Below are 24,793 nucleotides of genomic sequence, written 5' to 3'. Positions count from 1 at the left end.
TTCTTAAACTACGTTTTGTTGCTTTTCTAAGTCAAAATAAGTTAACACATCCTCTACAGGGAACTTCTGCAATTTTAATGCACACTTACTGTTTATATGCTGAATCTGACACATTATTATGTTATGGCACATTATACATCCCCAAACTCAGCAAATAAATAGAAATTGTGCGCTAATCCGTACTGAAAAATAGCATATTTAATTTTGTTCCCTGTAGAGGATGTGTTAATTTCAACAACAAATCATGTAATTTGACTGGGGGTGTTAAAACTTTTGCATACAATTTATCTTCACATCAGAACAAACAGTAAAATGTGTCCTGTCAGTACCAAAAGTAAACTGAATATATTTACAAAAAAATCTACGTACATAATTAAGTTTAAATAGTAGAGAAAAACAACTATAACTTTCAACTTTCTAAGGGTTAAGAAACAAAAATTAAAATTACAGTTCAGTTCAGTGTCTCAAATTTTCTATGTGAGTAATAAGTGTCTGTGGAAATTATGCATTTGGTTTGTCAGGCCAAACTGCGCAAGGAGGTGGATCTCTGGCACATTCTGATTGTCTTCCTGTGCTCACGAGCAGCGTCTGCCTCATTGACTCACCTCTTAAGCAGACACCGAAATCCACTATCCAATTAGCCTGTTAGCCCGCCATGTTCCCCTGATATAAAGCAGGCCCTTCATGAAGCAACACAGCCTTCTCTCTCTCTGAAAAACGGAAGCTGTAGATAAATAAAAGCGATGTTAGAGCACAATAAGCCGGTATTGTGTGGCTAGCCGCTACGCTCGGATGCTTGTGCGCGCCTCTTATTAGCATGTTTCAGGAAAGTGTGTGAGTCTGGCATCATTAATATGCTAATCAGCTTGAGGAGAGCTCTTTGCAGGAGTGTGCTTGGTTGTTTCCTTCCGAGCTGCTTGTTTTTCTTGTTGCTCGCCTTTTGTCCTTTACAACAAGGCCTGAATGCACAGGAATGCAGAAAAACTACTAGACTTTGTGAATTAGTTGTTCTAGAACACTCTTAGACAGTTTTTAATTTCTTTCCTCATCGGGAGACTTTCAATGCAGCAGTTCAATGGAATTCATTTATCTCTATCTCAGAGTACTCTCTATAGCTTAAAATGGCATAGACACTGCATTATGTGGAGGTTCTTAAAATTTTATAGGTTGTTTACACATCCGTACATCTCATTTACAAATATGGTTCTTTAAAGAAGCATCCATTGAAAGGATCTTTGGAGAACCAAAAGTGGTTCTTCTATGGGATGACTCCAAAAACAACCCTTTTTGGCACCTTTATTTTGATTCTCATGCTGACTGATTTAGGACCCCTGGCTTGACAACTGTTGCCAGCGCATCATCAACTGATGCCATTTAGTCCTGTGAGGGAAGGAAAGAGAGAGGAAAAAAAGATTGATGGATGTGTTTAAGGTTTCATCCCATCATCAGGAGCCTGCGAACTGCTAGTGGGAACTGCATTTCTGTGGAAGACAAACACCTAAAACAGGCCCCTCACTCAAAAGGAGAATGTGTGTGTGTGCATTCACTACCGTTTGAAACTGTATATGCATTCATATAAAATGATATAAAACCAATCTGCTTGCAGAAAAAATATGTAAAATTATTGTAAAATACTTGTCCTGTACAACAAAATAGATTTTAAATAATTAGTAGCACCTGGCAAGATATAAAAAACAACAAAAGAAAATCATCCAGAATGATGAGTCGCCTCTCTAGGATGCTCTTTTTACACCCAGTCATGTTACTGGCCTGTTGCCAGTTAACCATATTGGCTGTGAGATGTTCGACCAAGTTTTTTTTTGTAGCATTACACAACTTTTCTAGTGCATTGTGCCAACTTTTTTAAAACGTGTTGCTGGCATCAAATTCAAAATGGGCATGTTTTTATCAAAAAACTAAATTTCTCAGTTTTATCATTTGATATGCTGTCTTTGTACTATTTTCAATCTAATATAGGGTTTAAATGATTTGCATCTTTGCCTTCTGTTTTTATTCACATTTTTGCACAGCATCCCAACTTTTTGGAAAAGGTGTGATATGCAGCACATAAACATACAGATCACACTTTTTGAGGCATGCAGTACTATGGCCTAACTGAACTCAACAATCCATGTTTTGTAGTATCTATGGCTTTGTTTTTTCTATCTTTGTCATATTCTGTTACAATAAGCCTCAAGAGGCTGTGCGTTACCATGATTTTCCATAGCATAAGAAAGTGTAAAGTAGGGTAATAAAAACCTCGAATAGCTTACTGTTTTTATAGTGAAAACCTGGCATATTAATACATGCTGTAATTGATCTGTGCTGTCATGTGTGTTGGGGGCATTTTATAATAGCTATGAGCGTAATTACTGATATTTCAAACAAACATGCCAGAGTTTGTTTCCAAGCCTACTGAGACCTCCTCAGGGGGTCTTATTTCACTTATTTGATGTGCACCAAAGTTTGAATGGTAACATTCTCAATTCACATTTGGTTGGTTTGATTGGATTAAAATTCACCCTGTTGGATTAAAATTATTCACCAAATAAGCCCCCCAAAGTGCTCCCAGTCCACTTCTAAATGAACTCAGACATGATTTGTTTGAAATCTGAACACAAACAAAAGTAAGGCTTCCAAATGGACTGAACTGCGATCCTTTCTCTTCACACCTTCTTTGGTATGTGCAACAGATAAACTTTTGATGCTGTTTTGACAAGTGGGCGCATTTTTCAACTTTTCATGAGCTCTGAGTCAGTAATTATAGAATAGATAGTTTCAGTTTTAAAACCTGGCTCAGGCACATTATAAAATATGCTACACAGGCTGCACACACAACAATTATATTATTATTAATGTGTCAAGTTTCCACATTTTATAAAGTAACAGTCAAGGCCGTATATTTTCACTGTTGTGTCATGTGAAAAACACAGTAGTGTGGATGGCTAGAACAGTGTCTCAAACTCAAATTACCTGAGGCCACTAGTTAGGTGGTCTTCTGTAAGGGAAGTAGGTTAAAAAAAAGGCAAGAAAAAGTGGCACAAAACTTTTTTCATACATTAATTTTAACTATATAACACATACACTCTTATTTATCACATATTATTTACATCTTATTTATCTTATTTAATATTTATTAGCAATTGTGTCACCACAAACTGCAACTACTATTACTACTACTACTACTACTACTACTACTAATAATAATAATAATAATAATAATACATTTTTATCATTATTAGTAAAAGAAGTATATATACATAGGATTTAATAAAACAATTAATGTTTGATTAAACCAAGTAAACTTACATTTAACAGTAGAATTCTATTGTGACAGCATTGGTGTTCCTGCTGAACATGTAATTATCACCCTAAAAAAGAATAAATAAGTTAGTTGTAGCTAAAATTACAGTTATGACCACTCAGTGTGCAGTGTTCATGTTGCATCAGGTTTTTGTTTGAATGGTTCCTCTTGCATGCAGCGCTCTGTTTGTGGTTTTAGCATTGTAAGCATCAGCCTAAGCTGATTTTATTTAGCTTATGTTGGGTGTCTGCCACAGTGTCTGGTAGATGAAGCAAATCTACCCATAAAATGTAAATATGTAGCTCCAGAAAAAGCCAGAAAAAAGCATTTGCAGGTTGGATTTGAGAATAAATTGACAGGCCATATGAAGCTGGCTGGTGGTTTGAGATCCTTGTTCCAGAATATCACAAAAATTAGATAAAACAGGACATATTTAAAGCCCACAAGCTCTGTTTCCCAGATGACAGCATAATTCAGAGAGTTATCCCACTTATTGTGGCCAAAATATCATAAAATATGTTTAATCAATTGACTTTTTCTCCATTATATATGAGTCTGAGTCCTGGCTGTAAGCAACCTAGAACAACGATGCAACTGTGTATCTTTTTCTGCTTTGGTCTGGAAAAAGGAAACCAAACTGGTGATATAAAGGCACCCTTACAGAGCAATTGCACCAAAGTTTGTTTTAATCGAACCAAACCTGCCATGTGTGAACACATCCTAAATCTATAACCGTACAAGTTATTATTGAATATGAAATAACAGAATATGAAATAAGAAAAATGATCAACACAAGTGATTTCAGATCTTTAAAGGGAATGTACATGCGTTTGTATGTGATGAATTCACCACCTATAGAACTGAAGTGAATGAGGCTTGGACACTGTTTCTAGAGTCCAGACCCACAGGCCGGGCGCATCATGGGGAGTGCTGTGGTGTGGCTGTAATGAGGACACTGTATCACCTGTGAGGGATGCACTGCATCTGCTGCACCCCAGCCAGCCATTACGGAGCCATGATGACAAAGCAATTGCTGTTTCTGGCTCTTGCTGTGTGCTCATGGGGTTAGACCATGGCAAAGGTTCTTCCCCCTCTGGTGGAGGACTAATGTATAAAGGAAAGTGTCTGCATTATTCATTCTAATAGCCTTTCAGCGCCAGACATTAGTGGGCATGTTGAACACTGCACACACATCTGAGGGCGTCTGCGTTAAAGAGCGAATCTGAGTCCCGCCAAGAACTTCTACCTCACTGATGTGCAAGCGTGTGTGGGGGGACATCTGTGGCTACGTGATGTTCACTGTGAGAGAGCATAATAGCACAAGGAAGACGTAGAGAGAGAGAGAGAGAGAGAGAGAGAGAGAGAGAGAGAGAGAGAGAGAGAGGGAAGAGTGAGAGAGTGAAAGAAAGACATAGGGCTGAGAGAAATGAAGAAAGGAACAGAGAGCATGAGAGGGAGGAAGAGAAAAAGTGTGAGGACGATGGCAAGAGAAAGAAAAAGGGAGGAGAAAAGAAAAACAGAGAAAGAAAAACAACAAAAAGATGGAGAGAGAATGAAAAAGAGCAAAAAAGAGAGTTAGTGATAGAGATAGTGAGCGAAAGCGAAAGAAAGAAAGACAGGGAAATAGACAGAGAGTGAAAGAGAAAGAAAAAATGGAGGAGAGGGAAAAAGAATAATGTGAGAGAAAAAGGAGATAGAGAGGAGAGAGAGGGAGAAGAAAGATGTGAAGGAACAGACAGAAAGAGAGAGAGAGAAACAGGGAATGAGAGAAAAGAGAGACAAAGAGAGTGAAAGAGAGAGATGGAGAGGGAGAAAAAGAAAGAGAGAATAACTAGTGAAAAAAGAGAGAAGGAATAATAAAAAGGGAGAGAGATGGAGAGAGAGAAAAAGGTAGAGACAGAGAAAAAGGGGGAGAAAGAGAGATGGTGAGGAACATTGAAAGAAAAGCAGAAGGAAATAGAGAAAAGTATATGTAGAGAGAAGAACAGCAACAGTAAGCTAAGATAAGGCAAAGTAAGCTGATGGCATAGCTACGCTACAAGATTTGTACATTTGTGGAGCAATACAAGTGTGATTATTTGCATTTAACGATAATTTTTAGTCTCTATACTTTCAGTTTTAGATAAACTAGCTAGCAAATACTGATTTTAATACAGGGAGTTAACTCACAAAGAAAGACTTTGCTAGCAAACTTAGCCATGTACATTGGAGCAGATGTTCCATGTGTTATGTTTCAATGGGTTTAATTGGTAATGTGGCCTTTCACATTGTTTAATCCACATTCTATATCATTCTTATTGTGTTTGTTGTAGGAAATGGGTAAAATTACTAGAGTCTGACTGATTTGTAAAATGTGTGACCAATACTAATAGCAGTGTCAAGAGGGCCAAAAATGACAAAAAACAATATAATCTTATATTTATTTATATTTATATATTAATTCTATACTCACTTATCACACTTCTTCACTATCAACTCAATTAAACTACAAAAACTCAAGTCTTAAATAATAGACAGTGGTTCTGGGAGCAGAATTACCCAGAATGCTTTATGCCTTTTGTTTCTGTTTATCATCTCTTATCACCAGCTCTGACCAACTGGTGCAGTTGGGATTTTGCCCTATTATCAATTGCGATTCTTCAAATCCCAGCGCAAATCCTGCCACAGTCTAAGAATTACTGCTAATTATTAGCATACTATCTGCAATAATATCAGCTGATACCAATAATACCTGTAGTTGCAGATATAGTCCAGTATTATTGATCAACCAATATATCAGACCAGCCATAAAATTACACCACACAGAAAGTTTCATCATATTGTACTTCTGCAACCGTGTCAGAGGTGCTCAGCCTTACTTAGTTACTAAGCCATGAATACAAACTGTACTCAAGGGAGGAGTTTATGGAATGCTCAGAAGGTGCTTTTATACTGTGATTTCAGCTTTCTTACACTTTGACATACTTTTATCTGTTATGGACAAATTTCCAGATATAAGTTGAGCTTCAGGATGCTATTGTTTGTAGTTATGCAACATACTTTTGTCAGAAACCAAGTCTGTTTGAGATTACTTAACAACTCAGTGGCTGTGTTTACATGCAAAGATTTTTGCCAATCCGATTGTATATATTCCGATTACAGATTAAGACTGAGATGTTTATATGCACACTCTATTAAACAATCTGGTGGAAAATCTTCATTTACATGCTCACTACAAGTAATCCGATCGAAAATGACATGCATGTGTGGAGTACCACTTAGAGTAAATATTACCATGACAGCGAACATCACGTGAGGTCCAGTCAGAGTGAGATGAGTTTTCAGTTGGCACGCTTGTGTTTTTAATTACTTTAAAAATATTTCAGACTCAGATGTACCTCACATGTACTTATTAAGTTGGGTGAGAAGAAGACGTCATGTTCTGAGATACATAAGCTGGACGCCCGTCCCACCGCCGTCTTTTAAACCTCAAAACATAAACTTCGTCTCCTCTGCAGACCAGTTTTTGCTCCCGCCATGTTGACCGTTATAAACTTTTGCCAGAGCTGGGTTATGAGTTCTCTACTTTTGCTGTGGCGCGAACGCACATGCGCAGAACGTACTTACACGTTCCGATTGGAAATGTAATCGGATACAGGCGTTTACATGGCTATTATTCTTCTATTTAATGGATTATTTACAGGATTACCCACCTCGTTCAATCGGATGTGTATTCCGAAAGGCCTCAATCGGACTAGGCTATTCCGATTGAAGTGTATACATGGACATATTCTATTCCGATTGAGCTCTTAGTCGGATTATTAACAGATTATTGGGGTGCATGTAAACGTGGCTAGTGTGGTTTTAAGGAAGGTCGATGATTGATTGTATGCAGTTGTATGCTAACTGGTGGGGCATAAACTTGCTTTACTTTTTAGCTACATGAGCCTTGTAACTCCAGTGCAAAACTATAGAAGCAAATTCCAAACGCTAAACACGTCCTGGCTGATTGAATACATTTGGGGAAGGCAGAAAATGATTTTTCAGCCTGCAGTTCCTTTAACTTTCTGTTTTCTAATATATTCACTAAAGAGGCTTCAGCTTTCTGTGGTTGAACTGTGTTTTAACGTAAACTTTCTGGCCAACACTGAGGTTAGTCATGAGAAAACAGTACAGGTGCTTTCTCTCTCTCTCCTTCCCTACCTTTCTCTCTCCCCCTCTCTCTATCGTTCTCCTGCAGCTTTTCTTTATACGTCTTATGCTCTCTTTACTCTCATCCCAGCTCATTATCTTCCCCCCCTTTACTCTTTCCTCATCTTTCTTCCTCCCCTTCGTTCTATCACTCTCTCTTTCATACCCTCCTGTTCTTGCTCTGCCAACCTTCCTGTTTTCTTACCCCCTCTCTCTCCCTCTCTTTCTCTCTCTTTCTCTCTCTCTCTCTCTGTCTCTCTCTCTCCCTCTCTCTCTCTGATGGATGACTCACATGCGCTGGAGCCCGGAGCTGTATAATTCAGGGCCTGACAGGTAGCACTCACTAAAAGGATGGGCACTGAGCCAAGAACTGGTGGCGAGGGCCAGCAAGCGGTGGAGTTACACCCCTTTCTCTCTCTCTCTCTCTTTCTCTTTCTCTCTCTGTCTCTCTCTCTCTCTCCACACCAGTCTGCCCTCTCCTTCTTTCAGCTATCTACAGACGGCTGGCTTTTACGTCTGCCTCTTTCTTCTGGCTGTCTGTCTTGTTTTTCTCCCCTTCAAAATGCGGCAGAAAGGCACGGACTAAGACTGGAGTGTTTTTGTAGAAACACACCAGACAAAGCCAAGGTGCCACTATAGGTGAAAGATCGCACTGAGATCTTTTAAAAGTAGTTATATCCTACATTCTCTGTGTATTTTCTTCCACAGTCCATCTGAACAGTTGCTGTAGCAGAGCTTCAATGCACAAGCCTCAAGAACATATTACTATAATTTTGTAACATAATAACATAATTTTTCTAGCCATTTTCCCTCAGTTTGCTCATGTCAGCGGTACACAATTAAAAATATGTTTTTCAAGGGTTCTTTAGTAAAGAAAATGGTTCTATATAGAATCATGAACACTCAAAGAACGCTTTTGCATTATTGAAGGGTTCTTTGGATTTTGAAAGGGATCTTCAAATTGATGGAGAATGTGCTGTAGCTAACATTTTTCTCATGTGTGAAATCTTTTTCACTGCAGGACTCAGGAGTTTTAAGACAGTAACAGTGGCTTTTCCACATGAGATGGTTCAACAGAACTTCAACACAGAACTTCAACATTGTACCACCTCCTGCATTATTTCATAACCAAAAACAATCAAAGTCCCTTACATGGCTGCCAAATAGTTTTAAACAGTGCATTTCTTTCAAAGTCAGATGGCTAAACCTGTACCATGGTGTTTGGATCTGTCTCCTCCTAGCTAGGCTAATGATAGCTGGCTCCTCTCTCCTAGTTAGCAGCAATCCAGCCTAGATAAATGGGCTACAGATTCAAACAGTGACACAAACCACAGTACTGGTTTGCCACTCTGTTGATACACGTGTAGAAGATAAAAACTCAAGTCTGACAGAGCAAAGTCAAATGACTGATGTTGGAGTGAAAGAAAGCCAAAATCGAACCTGTTCTCTGGGGTTTGAACCGTAGCGTGCTGGGCAAAGCTAATGTATAGCCCTGGGAAGCTCTACAATGGAGCCTATGTAGGCTAAATGGTCTATTTCCCTTGCACCAATCAGAACATTTACATTTATGTTGCATGTTTGTGGTTGCATGGTGACTTTATTTTAAAAAGGACATCAGGAAAGTGAGAAGCAGATGTGCAGCAGGGTGAGTTAACTCAGACAGGTCATCAGGTTAGCTAGCAACAAGTCGCTACCTTTCAATCTTGGGAAATATCAAGTAAATGCATTTGTCAGAAAGTAGCCAACGCATGTCTAAAGAAACAAAGAAATTGTTCCAAAGCAACAGTTATTACTGCATGATAGATAAGATATTTACTGTAAAATCTTTGTGCTTTCATTAAAAATTATGTGTGTGGATACTGAAGCCTTCATCTGATTTATTTAGCTTCCAGCTACATACTAAAAAGGCAAGGATTTTTTTTACCAAAAACAGTCATACTTCATTTTTTATAGTTGTTCAACTGCTCTTTACCCATTCGAATTACACATGCTGTGCCTTTAAGAATGATTTATGCAAATGACCTCTGTTCTGAGTGGCTGACTTTTATTGGGTCTTACTCAAAAAGCTATCTGAGCTGAAACACTGCTTGTAACCACAACGTACATGGGCGGGGCTCAACTGCTATAGGCTGCTTAGGTATATGTACATAAATGTATTGGGTTTTGTAACATCACAAAAACAGTAAATTTAAAACAGACTGTTTTTGCAGTTTAGTTTTCCTATTTGGATTGCATGGACTGGGAAGGGAATCATCTTTTTAAAAAAATTAGGACATTAATTTTTCCAAGATATGGGCCTTTTGAAATAGAGCACTGTCTAGATACCATTGTGCACAAATAGGTGCAGTTTGAATTGAAAAATGCAGCATATAAAATACAAACCAACAAGTTGAATATACTATTTTCCTTGGCTATTGTGACCACAGCCCACTATTAGCACTATAAAAGGAGAAAGACACCAGACGGAGGCCACCAGGCAGGACTGATTAATAAAGATGAATAAAGCCCCGGACTGATGGACAGATATAGATATAGACATTTCATTTACAGCATCAAGCACTAATTTACACCTTTCCATGTAGCAGGAGAGAAATCATGTTCATGCGCTAGTTAGTTACTAACCAACAGCACGCCAGCAGATGGGCTCTGGACTGTGTGGGAGGCATATGCCATCTTTTCCTCTCTCCCTGTCTCCTTCTCTCTCTCTCTCTCTCTCTCTCTTTTTCTTTCTGGGTCTTGAAGACAGAGACTGTGCAGTCTGTTGACTTTGCCGCTTGTCAAGTCGCTCCAAATCATCTTTGCTATACATGTGGAGGGTTTGTTTGTTATCTGACTGGTATGTAATTTGCCCAAACTGTTTATTCAATTGAAAGACTTAGCCAGATGTCTCTTTTATTTGAACTATGTACATGCAGAGCGCATGCACTGCATATGTGTAAGCTTGCGTGGGTGTGTGATCGTATGCCATATAGACGAATACAGTGACCCATGCCCAGCCTAGACCACGGTCTCCTCTCGCTCTCTAAAGCTTAGAACCTGCTGCAGGACTATTTCTTCTGTTACCTCCTAAACCCTTAGGACACATCTGTGAATCCTGGTTTCCCTACTCTCCTCAATGCCTATATAATAGTTTCATAGTTTAATAGTAAGCCTTAAGATTAATAACTAAATAATAAGCCTAGTGTTTATGTGGTTAACCTACATAAGAATTAACATAAGGATTTTGTGTTTCTCATGTTAACAGAGTAGCAGGCTTTAGCCACATGGAGAGGAACATCTGTCAGCTTTTGAAGTGAAGCTACAGGAGGGTAGATAAGATGTTCAGTATCACAATTGTCAGTCTCTTGTGCTAAATTCACTATGTGCTAGTTTCTCAGATTAAGCCCAAGAATTTCCAATGGTGATACAAGATTTGCACTGCAGTTTAGTCCAAGACTAGACTTGTAACATTGACGTAAGGATTTGATTGCATTCAGCCACGAGAGCATTAATGAGATCAGGTACTGAGGTTGGATGATTAGTTCTGGATCATAAACTGTATTCCAACTCATCCCAAAGGTATTGGATGGAGCTCCATCACTCCAGAGAACCCAGTTCCACTGCTGGCCAGTGCTGCAGGTCTTAGCAGACACTTGTTATTGGCCATAGGGATAAACATACAAGGCACAAGGGAACGCGCAAAACAATGTATATACGTTTTCTGAATGTGAAATGAATTGTGCCAAATTGTGTCAAACTGTGTAATTCAGCTGTGCAAACATGAGGCTGAGAGGAGAAGGCCATACTGCCCACAGCAGAGAGAGAGAGAGAGAAAGAGAGAGAGAGCGGTGGAGCCTCAGAGATAGACAGAAGCCTCCAGAAAGCTCAGCATCGATGCCTCTTTTGTTCTGCTGCTGGAGCGGGTGGATGAGGGAGGGGGGATGCCTGTCAGACTCCCAATCACTGCTCTCTCTCTCTCTCTCTCTCTCTCTCTCGCACACACTCTCTTTTCTCTCACTCTCCGTCTCTGTCTGTCTGTTCGAATGGCAAATCCCTGCTCCGGAGGGGTAGATCACCATGGCGACGGTGCCTTGTCTTGCATGCCTGTGGATGCTGCAGTGTATAGACACACTGAGGCTATGCACTCGCTCCTATGGCAACTCGCTCCGGCAGAGGCAGCAGCGGGCCTCCAGCTTTGTGGAGCTCCAGGGCTGTGGGATATGTGAGATAGCACACTGCAGTAACAACAGGCCAGAACCTCAGAAGGGCCCATGGCATTCAGACCAATTAAAGCTGAAAGAAACAAGAAAAGGTGACATTTTCAGTAGCCTCATATCAGTTTTTTCCATATGGCAGGGAAAATTTTCCTAATTTTGACAGTTTTCCCAAATTTTTGCAAAAGTAAAGCAAAAATACTTTGCACTTTTCAAAATTCTAATAATAATTACAATAATAGTAGAATTTGATGTTTAAGTGCTGTGAATGTACAAGAAAAAAGATTTCCAACAGTGCTTCTCAAGATCCACTGAATAGAATAGAATAGAATAGAATAGAATAGAATAGGCTCCAGCAAACATTGTAGCCTTTTTTCTTTTCTTTTCTTTTTTTCTTTTCATTTCTGTTGACATTAGTAGAGTTCATCAGAGCATTTGTCCGCCAGGAGCTGTCTGTGGCTGAAGTCATTATTTCTCTCGGCAGCGCTGAAAGGCTCACTGAAAGTCTTTCTCTTTCTCTCTTTCTCTCTCTCTCTCTCTCTCTCTCTCTCTCTCTCTGCGTAATTACAGCAGTCCCACTCAAACCCTGCCTGCACTGCTCCCTCATTCAAATGTGGTTTAATTACCTGTGGAATTTTAATTGGCGTGGCCTGCCAGTGGGAAACGTGAAGGTGTCCAAGGTCATTGCGAGTGGCTCATGAGCACTCTCCCCCACACAGACACTGTTGGCTGCCTGCCCACCAAACACACCACACAGTTCTGGAGCTCATATGTTCCGCTCGTGTGGCGTACGTAAATGAGGTGGTGGAAGACAGACTAAACTAAGAAATTTGAGGTGTGCCATTACAGGCAGTTTGAGCCTTTTTTTAATGAATGGTGCAGATATACAGAGGCTAAGCATACTGTAACATATTGTCTGTCTTTTATAACTAAACGTTGTATTTCCAAAGTAGTAACGTTATAGGAAAATAGTTTTACTGTATGCTAGTTCAAGTAATTCAAGGACCATTTCTATTGGTAAATTAATATATATATATATATATATATATATATATATATATATATGTATACATGTGTGTAAAATCACTTTTACAACAACTAATCCATGTGTGACTGTGCTTTTCAGTGGAAGGCTATGAATTCTGTTTGGTGCCACTGTTAATGTTAAATATGGGGTATGCATGCTGTAGTCGAATCGTTCTGCATTATTCATGAGCAACACGATTTGAATGCTCAGTCCATTATACTGTTAGGCCGGAATCCGTTATTGCTGGTGGTCCTGATTTGCGTACATTAGGGTCGGCTTCTTTGCGGAATGAATCTAGGCCGTTTCACAGTCTAATGCCTCCTAACCAAGCATGTGAGGTCTTCACATGAAGCACAGGGCAGTGAAAGTCTCTATAACTGCTCTTGTTCGTTTGGACTGGGCTTCTGCAGTCCAGTGGTGGCTAGTCCTGATCCTGGACTACCTTTGCACTACTCATTTTTATATATTCCCTGCTCTAACACGCTCATTTTGACCTTATGAAGAGCTTATTAATGAGATGATGACTTGAATCAGGTGTGTTTGAGCAGGGAAAATGCTGAAATGAGCAGTGCAGGACTACTCAGGGGAAACACTCATGTATGCTAATGCACCTTGTGAGTATTTGTTTTTGTAATCATTATTGTTCTATTAAGCAACAGAATCTGAAAGATGTGTTATCACTGAGATTTGGTTGCCTTGTTATACAAGTGTAGCAATTCTGGTTGCTTTTATACAACAGTTTTGCTAAGTAAACAAAATAGTAAAATAAAAAGATTTTAATGATGATATTTTCTTCCGTAAAAAAAAAAAACAGTGAACAATGGAAAGATGTAAGTATGGTGTAAAAACTTTCCTGGATAGTGTGTCTACTCGACCCCTGAGCAGGTATTTTCAGTCAGACCAGGCTATCTCTTGGAAACCAAAAGCCAATTTCTTTGAAATCACTGGTTAAATCTGATAAAAACAGTTTGTAGCATTTGGCAAGTATTGCAAAAGTAATGTTTTTTCAGCTTTGTCTGGCACATACCTCCACAAAGTGAGAGGACTTTTCTTACTTGTGGCTTTACCTGCAAGCCGATGGGCTGTTTTTGTTCATTAAACCATGTTGAATGTAAAAAGCTTTCTCATTTTTTTCACCCAGTGAACTTTGTCCTCCTCCTTTTTTAATGTCTCTGCTTCGGCTCACTTCGACACTCAAGCGATACAAGGCCAAGAGGGGACAGTGAGCACTGGATTTTTCAGTCGGAATTCAATTCCTCTTGGCTACCCAAGTGAATAAATCAGTACTAATTTTTGCGGATTATGCTGGTTTATACCTGTTAATACTGGTTTATGCTGGTTTATACTAGTTTAGTGCTGGTCTGGTGTGGGTTTAGCTGGTCACCAACCGTGGTCATGTTGGTTGTCCAGCACACCAGCATCCAAAACATTTACTGGTTTTGCTGGTGACCAGCATAGTAACTTTCACTGCTGCTGACCAGCATGCTAACATCCAAAACACAACTGGTTTTGCTGGTGGTAAGATGGCAGGGTAGGTTAGCCACATTAAGCTAAAAAACTTTTTAAAATAAAAATCCCAGTCTGAACACAGCAAATCGAATGTTGTGGTAAGGAAATATTAAGCATTTTAAAGTGTTTTATCACTTTGTCTTATTAACAACTTGGTCTACTACTTTTGGGGGCTTAAAAAGGGAATTGCATCAGGTGGCAATGATTTCTGGGCAAGTTTTGCTGCCAAAGTCAACACTTATGTTCACCCTATTCCTTTCCTTTCTGAGTAATGAGCTTCACTTGTGCCAATATAGTAAGAGAACAGCCCTTAAGAGGCCCTCTAGGATTCCCTTGAGGGTTAATGGCAAGGCCAAGTCAACGAGGGCTTGTTAAAAATTGTATTGAAATGGGCAGTAAAAGTCGTGTCTGCTTGAATATCTTGTTCATCGCAATGCATACAAAATACGCACGATCAGGTAGTAGGTAACTGCCATAGCAACAGGTTCTAATACCCACCTCTTTCCTTTAAATAGGTTTTCCAGTGTCTTCTTCACAGTATTCAGTAACTTGCTGAGAATGCGGACAGGCACATAAGAGAAGGTACTGTTGCCTGCCTGTGGCTGTAAATACAGATTTCTGGTTCAAAAGTGAAAATGTGCACTTGGCCTTTGAATCCTGCCCAGCCAGTGTCTTAGCCAGGGGTTCATTCTCCACCAAGGGAGCAGCAACCTTCACCCCTCTTGACAAGCCACAAATGAGCCCTTTCATATGGAAATGGAGTAATTGATTTTCTGAATTCCACATTTAAACCGTGCATAATTGTGCATGCTGTTTTGGAGCAATTAAAGTGGAATTTCTCAACAGCTAATGATTATTAAGGGATTTGTGTAATTGAGGGCTGTTTGAATGAGCTTTGCTTTCTACATTCTGGAGGTTCAGTCGAAAACGGGGCTGGGCGGATTCGCAAAAGTGCCGTCTTGGGGGAACGGAGTTCAAGCGGCGCCTGCGTTTTCATGAATAAAAGTGCCAGTGGTTATTTATGCTGTGCTATGGCTTTAAACAATTCTAATATTTTTGTGTCTCTGAGGGTTTCGCTCTGACACAGATGCTCCATAGCCATTTAACTTTAAGGCATGCAACTTAAAAATGGATTGCATTATATTGCGTTCAAAGCTGTTTCTAACAATGACTCGGTAGAACAAAAAAATTGCACCTTTCTCTTCCAATTTTTGTGCTTTTTTGTGCCTCCTGCAGTGTCTATGGATGTCCTTTGGCCAAGAAGCGGAAAAGCCAGGAGAAACCTCCACAGGAGCCAGCCACCAAACGCCGACCGTTTTTAACCATGGCTGACGGAGAGGCGGCGATGTACGAGGGCTACGAGGTGGACGCTATGGACGAGGGTGAGGAGAGAGAGCAAGAAGACCTGGAGGAGGAAGTGGAGGAAGAGGAGGAGGAAGGTGAAGAGGAAGAAGAAGAGTGCTCCGAGGACAACGAAGAGCCTGGAGAGGAGGAAGAGGAGGAGGAAGAGGAAGAGGAAGGAGAGGTGGAGAGGGAGGAGGGAGAAGAGGTGGAGCAGATGGATGAGGAGGTGGAGGACGATGAGGAAGTGGTGGAGCAGGATGGAGATGATGAACAAGATGAGGAGGAAGAACAAGAAGAAGAAGATGAGGATGAGCATGAGGAAGAGGAGGAATATGAAGATCAGACTCATCAGCGAGGTGAGACCTACTCTCCTGAATGGGAAAGTTAAACACAAAAGTCATCTTTTCTATCAGTCATTCCCTCATACTGTCCTTTATTAACATGTAGACGTCACTGTACACACTTGAAAACATAATGTTCCTAAATGATTCTTAGCTTGAAATTTGTGGCAGAACTTTTAATTGGTATTATTATTTGGCATTAAATTTTTACATAAATTAATTACTTTTTCAATGGGTATTATTTAGCCTTACAATGCCCTACATATACCACTCCACCATGAATGGATTAAAAAAAAAATTAACATTGAACTCTTCAGACATCTGGTTCCTCTCACCACAATTCTACATTGGCTAGTTTCTGTAGAATGGTGCGTTTCCCATTATATCGCTCTGAATGATTTTGTTTACATCTTAACAGTTTAAATATGCAGAAATTTTGAAAAATCTGTGAAATTTCCCTTTAATTGGACAGTACTAATTTTGTTGCTTGTAATGCAGCACATATTAGGCACTCCATATTTAGTGAATATGGCCATCCAGTTCATTCCAGTTCAACACTGTATTTTTAATGAAACAATAACTTTGAGATTAAAGTGCAGATTGTCATCTTTAATTTAAAAGTATTTACTTCTAGGTGAACCATATAGGAATGGTCCCCCATTACAAGACACCATAAGTAATCGGACAGTTGGCTGCTCTTTTGTTTTTTGGCCAACTGTGTTGTTGTACCATTAGTTCATGCACAATAGAGCTATAGAGTTGATTCCACATATGGCATTTGCATCGGAAGTTTTGTTGCTGTTGCCTTTCAACAGTAGTGGTTGGTATAGGGCAGTGGGTAGTACCTTTGCCCTCCACATGGTTTGATCCACAGCTTGAGCACCACACTACACCAGTACACTACATCCTTGGGCAATACACTTAAAGCTACATTCATCTAACATCTCTAACATAAATTGTAAATCTCTCTGGATAAAAACATATGCAAAATACATAAACGTGAATGCGGACCAAATTAGTGTCAAAAGCAGGCAGCAGCGGTCAGTGGAAGAGAAATACTCAATAAATTATGAGATCAAAATCACACAGTTAGTTTTAAACCCATGATTTCACAAACACTTTTTTTGAATTGACATCTAATTCCAGAACCAATAACTGGGCTGCTAAAGTCACTATTATTCTCATTCATTAATTTCTCAAGAGGTCAGCTGTTGTTTTGAGCCACTTAATTGGCTGAATTACAGTCACATCATTGCACAGTCTACAGTGGACAAGCCCCACTTAGTATTCTGACTATAGTGCTGTGCAGAACAGGGAACATCCCCTCACTCCCCTCTTGAACTTGGGGAGCAGCAGATGCGACTGCTTGTTTAGTATGCGTCTCAGCCTCATTCCCTGACTTCCACAATCGTTTCTGACAGTGTCTTCCAGGGCAATGGAGAGAGGAGGCTCTCTGAGTTATTAACTTTGGCCCCCCTCCACACAGACGCATTGCCATTCTACAGGAGGTGTCAGAAACACTCAGCTCCCCCCTCCCCTGTGGAAACGGGCTCCTCCTGAGGATATTTCTGGCTCCAGAAACGGAGCACCTCATCCTCTGCTTATCCCTGCAGTCTCATCCTGCCGTGTCCCAAATACAGCCAATACTGAAATCCCTTAAGGGGAAAGAGGAGATTTCCGGAGCTGGCTGTGCTGCTTACATGTCACTAAACAAGGGAGGAAACCGTTTCTTGCCATATATTACTGCTGGATGTGTTTACATACAGATATTTTTGAAAGTTATGATACCTATAAAAGGAAACATTGCTCCTTGTGATGTACAACTACCCACAGTTGTCATAGATGTGTCATGGATGTAATGTAAAAATACAGTCTCTCCTGAGTCTGTTGCATTCATGGAATGGAAATTAGCATTCAGATGCACTGAGATCTTATTGATTTTAAGGTCAGTAAGCTCCTTGGGTCTGCAGTGCACCCAGTCATTGTAGTACAATGAGTCTTGACATTTCATTTGTCAACTTATCAAGGCACATTTAAGACAAATCCCTCTCCTAGTATGTCTCCTTTTTCAGGAGATTCCTACTGAGAATCAAGCATTTGAACTGAATATAGAAAAAAGCCTTGATATGCTTGTAAATTCTTTATCTAATCTTCTTTCATTAGAGAAAAATTATTCCAGTTGTGGACAATCAAAGCCCAGTCACATGGTGGAGAAAGACAACAACAACAACAATGCGACAAACGAGGAGTATGAAAACTATGATGAACTGGTGGCCAAGTCTTTGCTGAACCTGGGTAAGATAGCAGAGGATGCCGCCTACCAGGCCATGACGGAATCTGAGATGAACAGCAGCTCCTCCAACAGTGCGGGTGAGGAGGAAGACGAGGAGGAAGACGAGCAGGGCAGCCGGAAGGGTGAGTTAAGTGTGGACCTGGACAGCGATGTCGTGCGGGAGACTGTGGACTCTCTGAAGCTCCTGGCCCAGGGCCACGGGGCTGTGCTGCCAGACGAGGGCTTCCCCGAGGCCCACAATGGCCAGGCCGAGGAGAATGAGGAGGAGGTGTGCCTCAGCAGCCTGGAGTGCCTGAGGAACCAGTGCTTCGATTTAGCCCGCAAGCTCAGCGAGACGCAGCCAGCTGAACAGCAGCACCATATCGAGCAACAGCTGCAGCAGCAACAACCACTGCTTCACATGCCCCGCTATGAAACCTGTCAGAACGTCCCCATGGAGCAGCCCAGAACCCTGGAAAGGAGCTACTCAGACATGGTCAACCTGATGAAGCTGGAAGAGCAACTCAGCCCAGCATCCAGAGGATACACGACCAGCTGCATCGCTGTCCAGGAAGGTGATGAAGACACCACGTCTGTGGCCTCAGAACGCTCAGACGAAGCCTTTGACATGACCAAGGGTAACCTGTCCCTGCTGGAGAAGGCCATTGCACTGGAGTCAGAGCGGGCCAAGGTCATGCGGGACAGGATGCTGCCTTCGGAGCATGGAATAGGCCGCAGGGACCATCCACGGCTGCATGGGGAACATAGCCCCAGACAGAGCAGTGGAGCTGAAGAACGCAAAGTCAGACTCCATGATGGGGCAAAGAGAGCATACTACCCTAAAGGTATGACTCACACACTTAAAAACACTTGTGCTAGAATCATGTTGCCTTAATACTTTGAAATATATAGGATTTGCTACCTGGACCAATTTGGTAAATACAATGCTAGTATTAGCTAAGTAGCTAGCCTTATCTACATTGGTCATCTTCCTTATGTTCTCCTTCACTGCAAAAATGTCAAAGACCACCCTTCATTTGTTTAATTTTCAGTCAAATCTGACTGCCATTAAGTACAAAGTATTTTGTAGTATTTACTAAACAAACACCCATCCTTTGTCTTTACTACAGCATCCATCCTTTTCAGGAGACTTACTTTCAGATTTACAATGAAGTCTGCAGATATATTTTTCTATGCTTCTTGTAAACACCTCCACAGTTCAGTCTTAGAAGTTGGTTGCGTTTTCTGCTTCTCACGATCCAAGTAATCCCAAATGCATTCAGTGATGTTGAGTTCTGGGCTCTGGGGTGGTCAGTCATTTGTTCTGAAAACACTAACAGCTTTTTTGTTTGACTGACCCATAGTGTTGAGTTGTCTCCTCACAGTGGAAGGATGGACAAAAACAGCTGTCAAAATTTTTTTAAAACTGAAGCAAGAGTTGAGCTTAATTTTCTCCTTTCTATCAAAGATGAAAGCTTTAAGTACTGTTCATCTGATGGTGACAGTTTTGATGGTCTACGAGGTCTTGCATGGTTGTTCAGGTTGTAAAAAAGAAACTCTAGTTTTGGAATTTCCTGTTTTTTCATATCTTTGCCTCTTATTTATGCAAGTGGATTATTGTTTTTCTAATCTCCTCAGAAACATCTCCTTGTATGCAGTGGTCATATTATCTGGAAATCAAATACATGAAGATCAGGAACTTGAATTTGTAATAAATAAATCCAACAGAATCTAATGGCAGTGTTAACCCTAGCATTTAGTACTCTGTGCTTGCCAACCTCAGCCATGAGATGTCTTGAATATGTAAAAATGTTACGAGAAATGGAACGAGGTGCAGAACCTCTAAAGTTTTAATCCTACACTTATTGCTGTTTCAGTAGTTATCTTAGCACTCAGTCTTAGCCATTGTCTCAGCTTGGTTTCCAACACACTGCACCAGTGGCATGTGTTTGCTAGCTGCAGGACTCCTTGAGTGGGACAGACGCATTATTCCGGCCGCTCTCAGACACTCTCATCGCAGTGGCAGTGACAGCGGTAGCAGCAGCAGCTTATGTTGTTAAAATGGGCCTGCATGGTAACATCAGAGGCTCGCCTTGTCAGGCATGAGTAATGGCAATCTGCACGGCCCGTTAGGACAGCAAATCTCATCCCTAGGATAGTGTCCACGGCCTATTTCTCCAAATCCAGTTCGATTCACACCCACCACTGCTGGGAGAGAGCCATCTATGCCACGAGCTCTTATTATTATCCATAAGAATCTGACACACTGTATCAGCATAACATCTCACAAAGGGTTGTTACGGCGCTAAGAAGCCGTCTCTTCCTCTGCTCACCTCTGGATACTGTCCAATGTAATATAGGCCTTGTCTTTTTTTCTACATAGCTTAGCAACCTGCTTAGTGTATGAAGCTTGCAGAAATATCCAAATAGTGCAGCTATTAGTCAGGCTACATTAGGAATTTTCCATTCAGGATGTTATACTACTGTTGGCATGAAAAGATCACTACTTTAGTAGCTCTACTGTGGGTCATTGCATGACCAGAGCATGTCATGAAGCTTTCTAAAGTAATTTGGAATGATATACTGAGTCATTTTTCATTTCCTGGAAGCAATCTGGCTGATAATTATGAGGAAAGTGTCATGTTTTGTGGTCTCGCTGTCCTACAGGAGAACATTATTGTTGCTTGTAAAGGTGAATGATGAGATCAGACTGCACCAGGAAAAAAACAACAACAATGTTTTGTCATTGCAATTAGAATTCTCTTTTCCTCTTTGGCTAATTGAACATTGAATCACTTCAGGTAAAAGGTCAAGTTAAGATTAATTTCCCTTTGTTTAGAAACAATGAAATGTATCATTTAGGAGAGCTCAGATGGCTAATTATGGTGATAAATAAATGGATTGCACCAGGGATGCCATTGAAAGAAAAAAAATCGATACAAGCATCAAAGGATTTTCAGTAGTTGTGTGGCATCAATAAAGTTCATGTGGTGAGGACCTTAAAATGTTTGATTACAGCTACACGGAAAAAGCTTCCTCTGTAATATTTAATGCTGGCCCACATTGTGGTGGCATCGATACAGTACATATTCTCTGCAGGAAGGATAGGGCTGCCAATGATGTTGTATACCAAGACACTGCTCAGCAGTCCCAGTCAAAATGAAGCATTTCCAGGCCATGCTGTAACAAAGCAAGAATGAATACAGGAAAACTGTCATTCCTGCTTAAAAAAAATCTACTGAAATGTCTCTCATAATTGTATATACATGCAAACAAACTGCTTGTACGTACCTGTAAAATCATAGTAATTTTACTATGACTTAATGTAAAATAACTGCTGCTTTTTCTTGGTGGCAAGGAACTAATTAAATTAGAATTTATGATGTCACCATAAATTTCATTAGTTCTAACTTGTCTTACCAGTTACCAGTTTAAAACATTGGGCATTCTCATCATCTGCTTTTAAAATCGAAGTTTTGAACCTGTTTGTACAAAAGGTGCACAAGCTTAATTGGCCAAGAACTAAATCGGCCAATTTATTGCTTGATTCGCAATTTTATGACGTAAATAGCATCAGCCAGGTAAGTGTACTCATGCTATTTCTGAAAGCTGCACTTATAACAGCATATGCAAAATTATATGCTCATTTAAATAGCCAGTTGCCTCTTAGTTTTAGTGTAGCACCTTACTTGATTTTTGTGTAAGTTTTGGGGATCTGGAGACCTCTCTGGTGGAAATTTGAGATTGCACACAAGTGGAGAAGATCATTTTGCAACAATAGTTGTGCTTCAAATTTGATGGTTGAGATTTTGCATTTCAGATCTAAACATTGAGCCAGACCTTCTTTTTGAGTCTATGAGTGTGGCATTAAATGTGTGTATGAGTGTGACAAGATGTTTGACATGGTTCTGAAAAACTCCTGCCAAATCCAACCCAATTCCCCTAACTTTTACATTTTTATTTCAGGTTTTACAGGGCAAGTCACAGCATTGCACCATATTTAAGTGTGTGTTTCTTTCTCCTGACTCAGTAATTCTATTTCTTTCTCTTTTAGCAGCTTTAAATAGGCTGAATAAACAAAACTGATTTTTCTTTTTAAGTATTTAAAATGCTTGTTTTAAATATGTTATTTCTATTGAAAACTTAGCTGAAAAAAGTACTGGAATTGTGCGAGATGTCTCATGTGTTCACTTCGCCCGCATAGTGTGAGCTTCAGGTTTAAAAAAAATACAAGTCAATAAAAATTGGCCAAAAAATCCATTGACCATAGGCCAATTTGGCTGTAAAAAAATCTAACTTGGCTATAAAATTTCATGATTAGTGCCAAGAGCCAGTCAGATCACGCATCCACTGATAACAAAATAACTGTTCTCTTAAACACCCACCCCACAGTGAGGTGGAAGCCAATGATGTGGCAGAAATGTTGGGATGGCATCTGGGGTCACCACTCAGATGGCCACATAGGCCACCCCTTTAAGACCGCAAACGTGTATCTTTGCAGCACAATTCCAAATGAAGAAAATGGCAACTATTCACCCAAAGAAGAACAGTGCATGCACATGGAGGAAGGCCTGATAAGCTAGCTTGACAACAGGTCTAGTCATTCTGCATTATCTCCTGGCTATTGCACATTTGTAATGAAATATGAAATTGCATTCTGGGAACATTTAAGAACCAGCAGTTGAACAGATTTTTTAAACAATAGAAATAGGCAATGGCATATTGAGCAGACAAACCAGATGTGCTCCACAGATTTAGTCAGTTTTCCTTTCAGCCTCATTTTCACTGGGGTTACTAAATGTGGCTATCACTGTTGCTGTTATCCGTTGCATAGGAACATATTCACGGGTGCATGAGGAACAATAATGAGAATATAAAAATATTTCCACATTAATAAAATATTGCTTACACTGCATGTACAAAAACATGTAGACACCCAAACATCACATCAATATGTGCTTGTTGAAAATCTCATTCCAAAACCATGGATACTAAAATGGAGCTCGTCCCTGCTTTGCTGCTATTACAGCCTACACTCTTCTGGGAAAGCTTTCCACTAGATTTTGGAACATGGCTCTAGGGATTCGCTTCCATTCAGCCACAAGAGTATTAGTGATGAGGAACTGATGTTGGCTGATAATGCCTGGCTCAAAGTCAGCACTCCAGTGTGTCCAAAAGGTGTTTGAAGGGGTTTAGGTCTGGGCTGTGTGCAGACCAGTCAAGTTCTTTCACACCATACTCATTTTCTTATGGAGCTTACTTTGTTCACTGGCACACTATCATGGTGAAAAAGAAAAGGGCCTTCATCAGGGCTATACAGTTGCAAGCACAGACTCTCTAGAGTGTCATTGTACACTGAAGCATTGAGAGTTCCCTTCACTGGACTTGGGTCCAAACCATGAAAAACAGTCCCAGACCATTGCCACATTGAAAGTCACTCCTCAGAACAACCCATTCTACTGCTAATGTCTATGGAGATTTTATGCACCTGTTAGCAATGTATGTTGCTGACACAGCTAAACCCACTAATTAGTGTCTACACACTTTTGGCCATGGGGTGATTTTTGGCCATAGTGGTATTGATATAGTCTATTTTATTAATGTGAAAAAGATGTACACATTCAAATCAAGAACACTCATGCATTGCTTTTTAGCACAAAAAAACTTTGGAATGTAACATGAAGCGTGCTCTTTATCATGTGCAGATTCCTCAAGGGCTGAGAAAAAAGAGAGCAAGTGTCCCACCCCAGGATGCGACGGCACGGGCCACGTCACTGGCCTGTACCCGCACCACCGAAGTCTGTCTGGCTGCCCTCACAAAGACCGCGTACCACCAGAAAGTAAGATCAGTGAGAACACGTAACTTTTAATGGAATATCTCGTTTGCGCTTCTGTAATGACCATGGGTGTAGTTTCACCTTCAAGCAGTATAAGTGTGCTGTTGCATTTTTAGACACATGCTCAAGTGTGGCATTCATGTGACGTGCTTGCTTATTGTTCTTAGTGGTGATTGTACCTAGTGCTTGGTGCAAGTCAGTGACTGTTGACACACAGATGTGTGTCTGCGAACGCAGTTAGAGAACAGCTTGCTTGTGTGTGCTGTGTTACTTTGAACTAGATGTTCTGCATGTCACTGAAAGGGGCTTTTCAGTGAGTGTGCCTATTGCTGGACATATCGGGGAACCTGAGGGCTACACTTATGCATTTTAAACTTATGAGGACAGCATGAGTTGTTTCTTTTTGAATTATTTATTTTTTGCTTGTTTTCAGTTTATTTGCCCACAGTGTCCTAAAGAAAAGTTTAACCAATCCTTCAAAATTTTTACTGGTGCATTTTTACTTAATATGAATCTTAATTTTGGCCCTGATTGCTCCCACTATAAATCATCATATTAAAGTTGATAACCGCCTTCACATACACTTTGGATGAGAGTATGTATGTTTGAAAATTGGTGAACTTTTCCTTCAGAGGTTGTTCTTGTTGGTAGCAATTGTTCTTTGTCCTAAAGCAGCAGTTATTCAGACTAAAATGGATTTCCTCCTGTTGTCTGAACATCTGTACAGCTTTTATACCTTAGCCAGCCTTACTCTACCCTTAGTCTACAGCAGTTCAATGATTTTAAGAATTATATT

The 24,793-nt window shown here is 40.3% G+C and overlaps 1 protein-coding gene across 1 annotated transcript in view; it reads left to right on the top strand.

Moving 5' to 3' along the window:
• The window catches only part of myt1la (myelin transcription factor 1-like, a), a 75,471-nt gene that overhangs the window by 25,824 nt on the left and 24,854 nt on the right, over positions 1 to 24,793 (top strand). The window contains exons 6-8 of the mRNA XM_036581868.1: positions 15,440 to 15,903; positions 18,052 to 19,005; positions 23,866 to 24,000. Of these exons, the coding sequence (XP_036437761.1) occupies positions 15,440 to 15,903; positions 18,052 to 19,005; positions 23,866 to 24,000 (1,553 nt within the window). The remainder of the gene's footprint in view (positions 1 to 15,439; positions 15,904 to 18,051; positions 19,006 to 23,865; positions 24,001 to 24,793) is intronic.

Source organism: Colossoma macropomum, unplaced genomic scaffold, assembly GCF_904425465.1.
Source record: "Colossoma macropomum unplaced genomic scaffold, Colossoma_macropomum, whole genome shotgun sequence".
Classification (NCBI taxonomy): Eukaryota; Metazoa; Chordata; class Actinopteri; order Characiformes; family Serrasalmidae; genus Colossoma; species Colossoma macropomum.
This window is presented reverse-complemented; position numbering and strand designations above follow the sequence as displayed.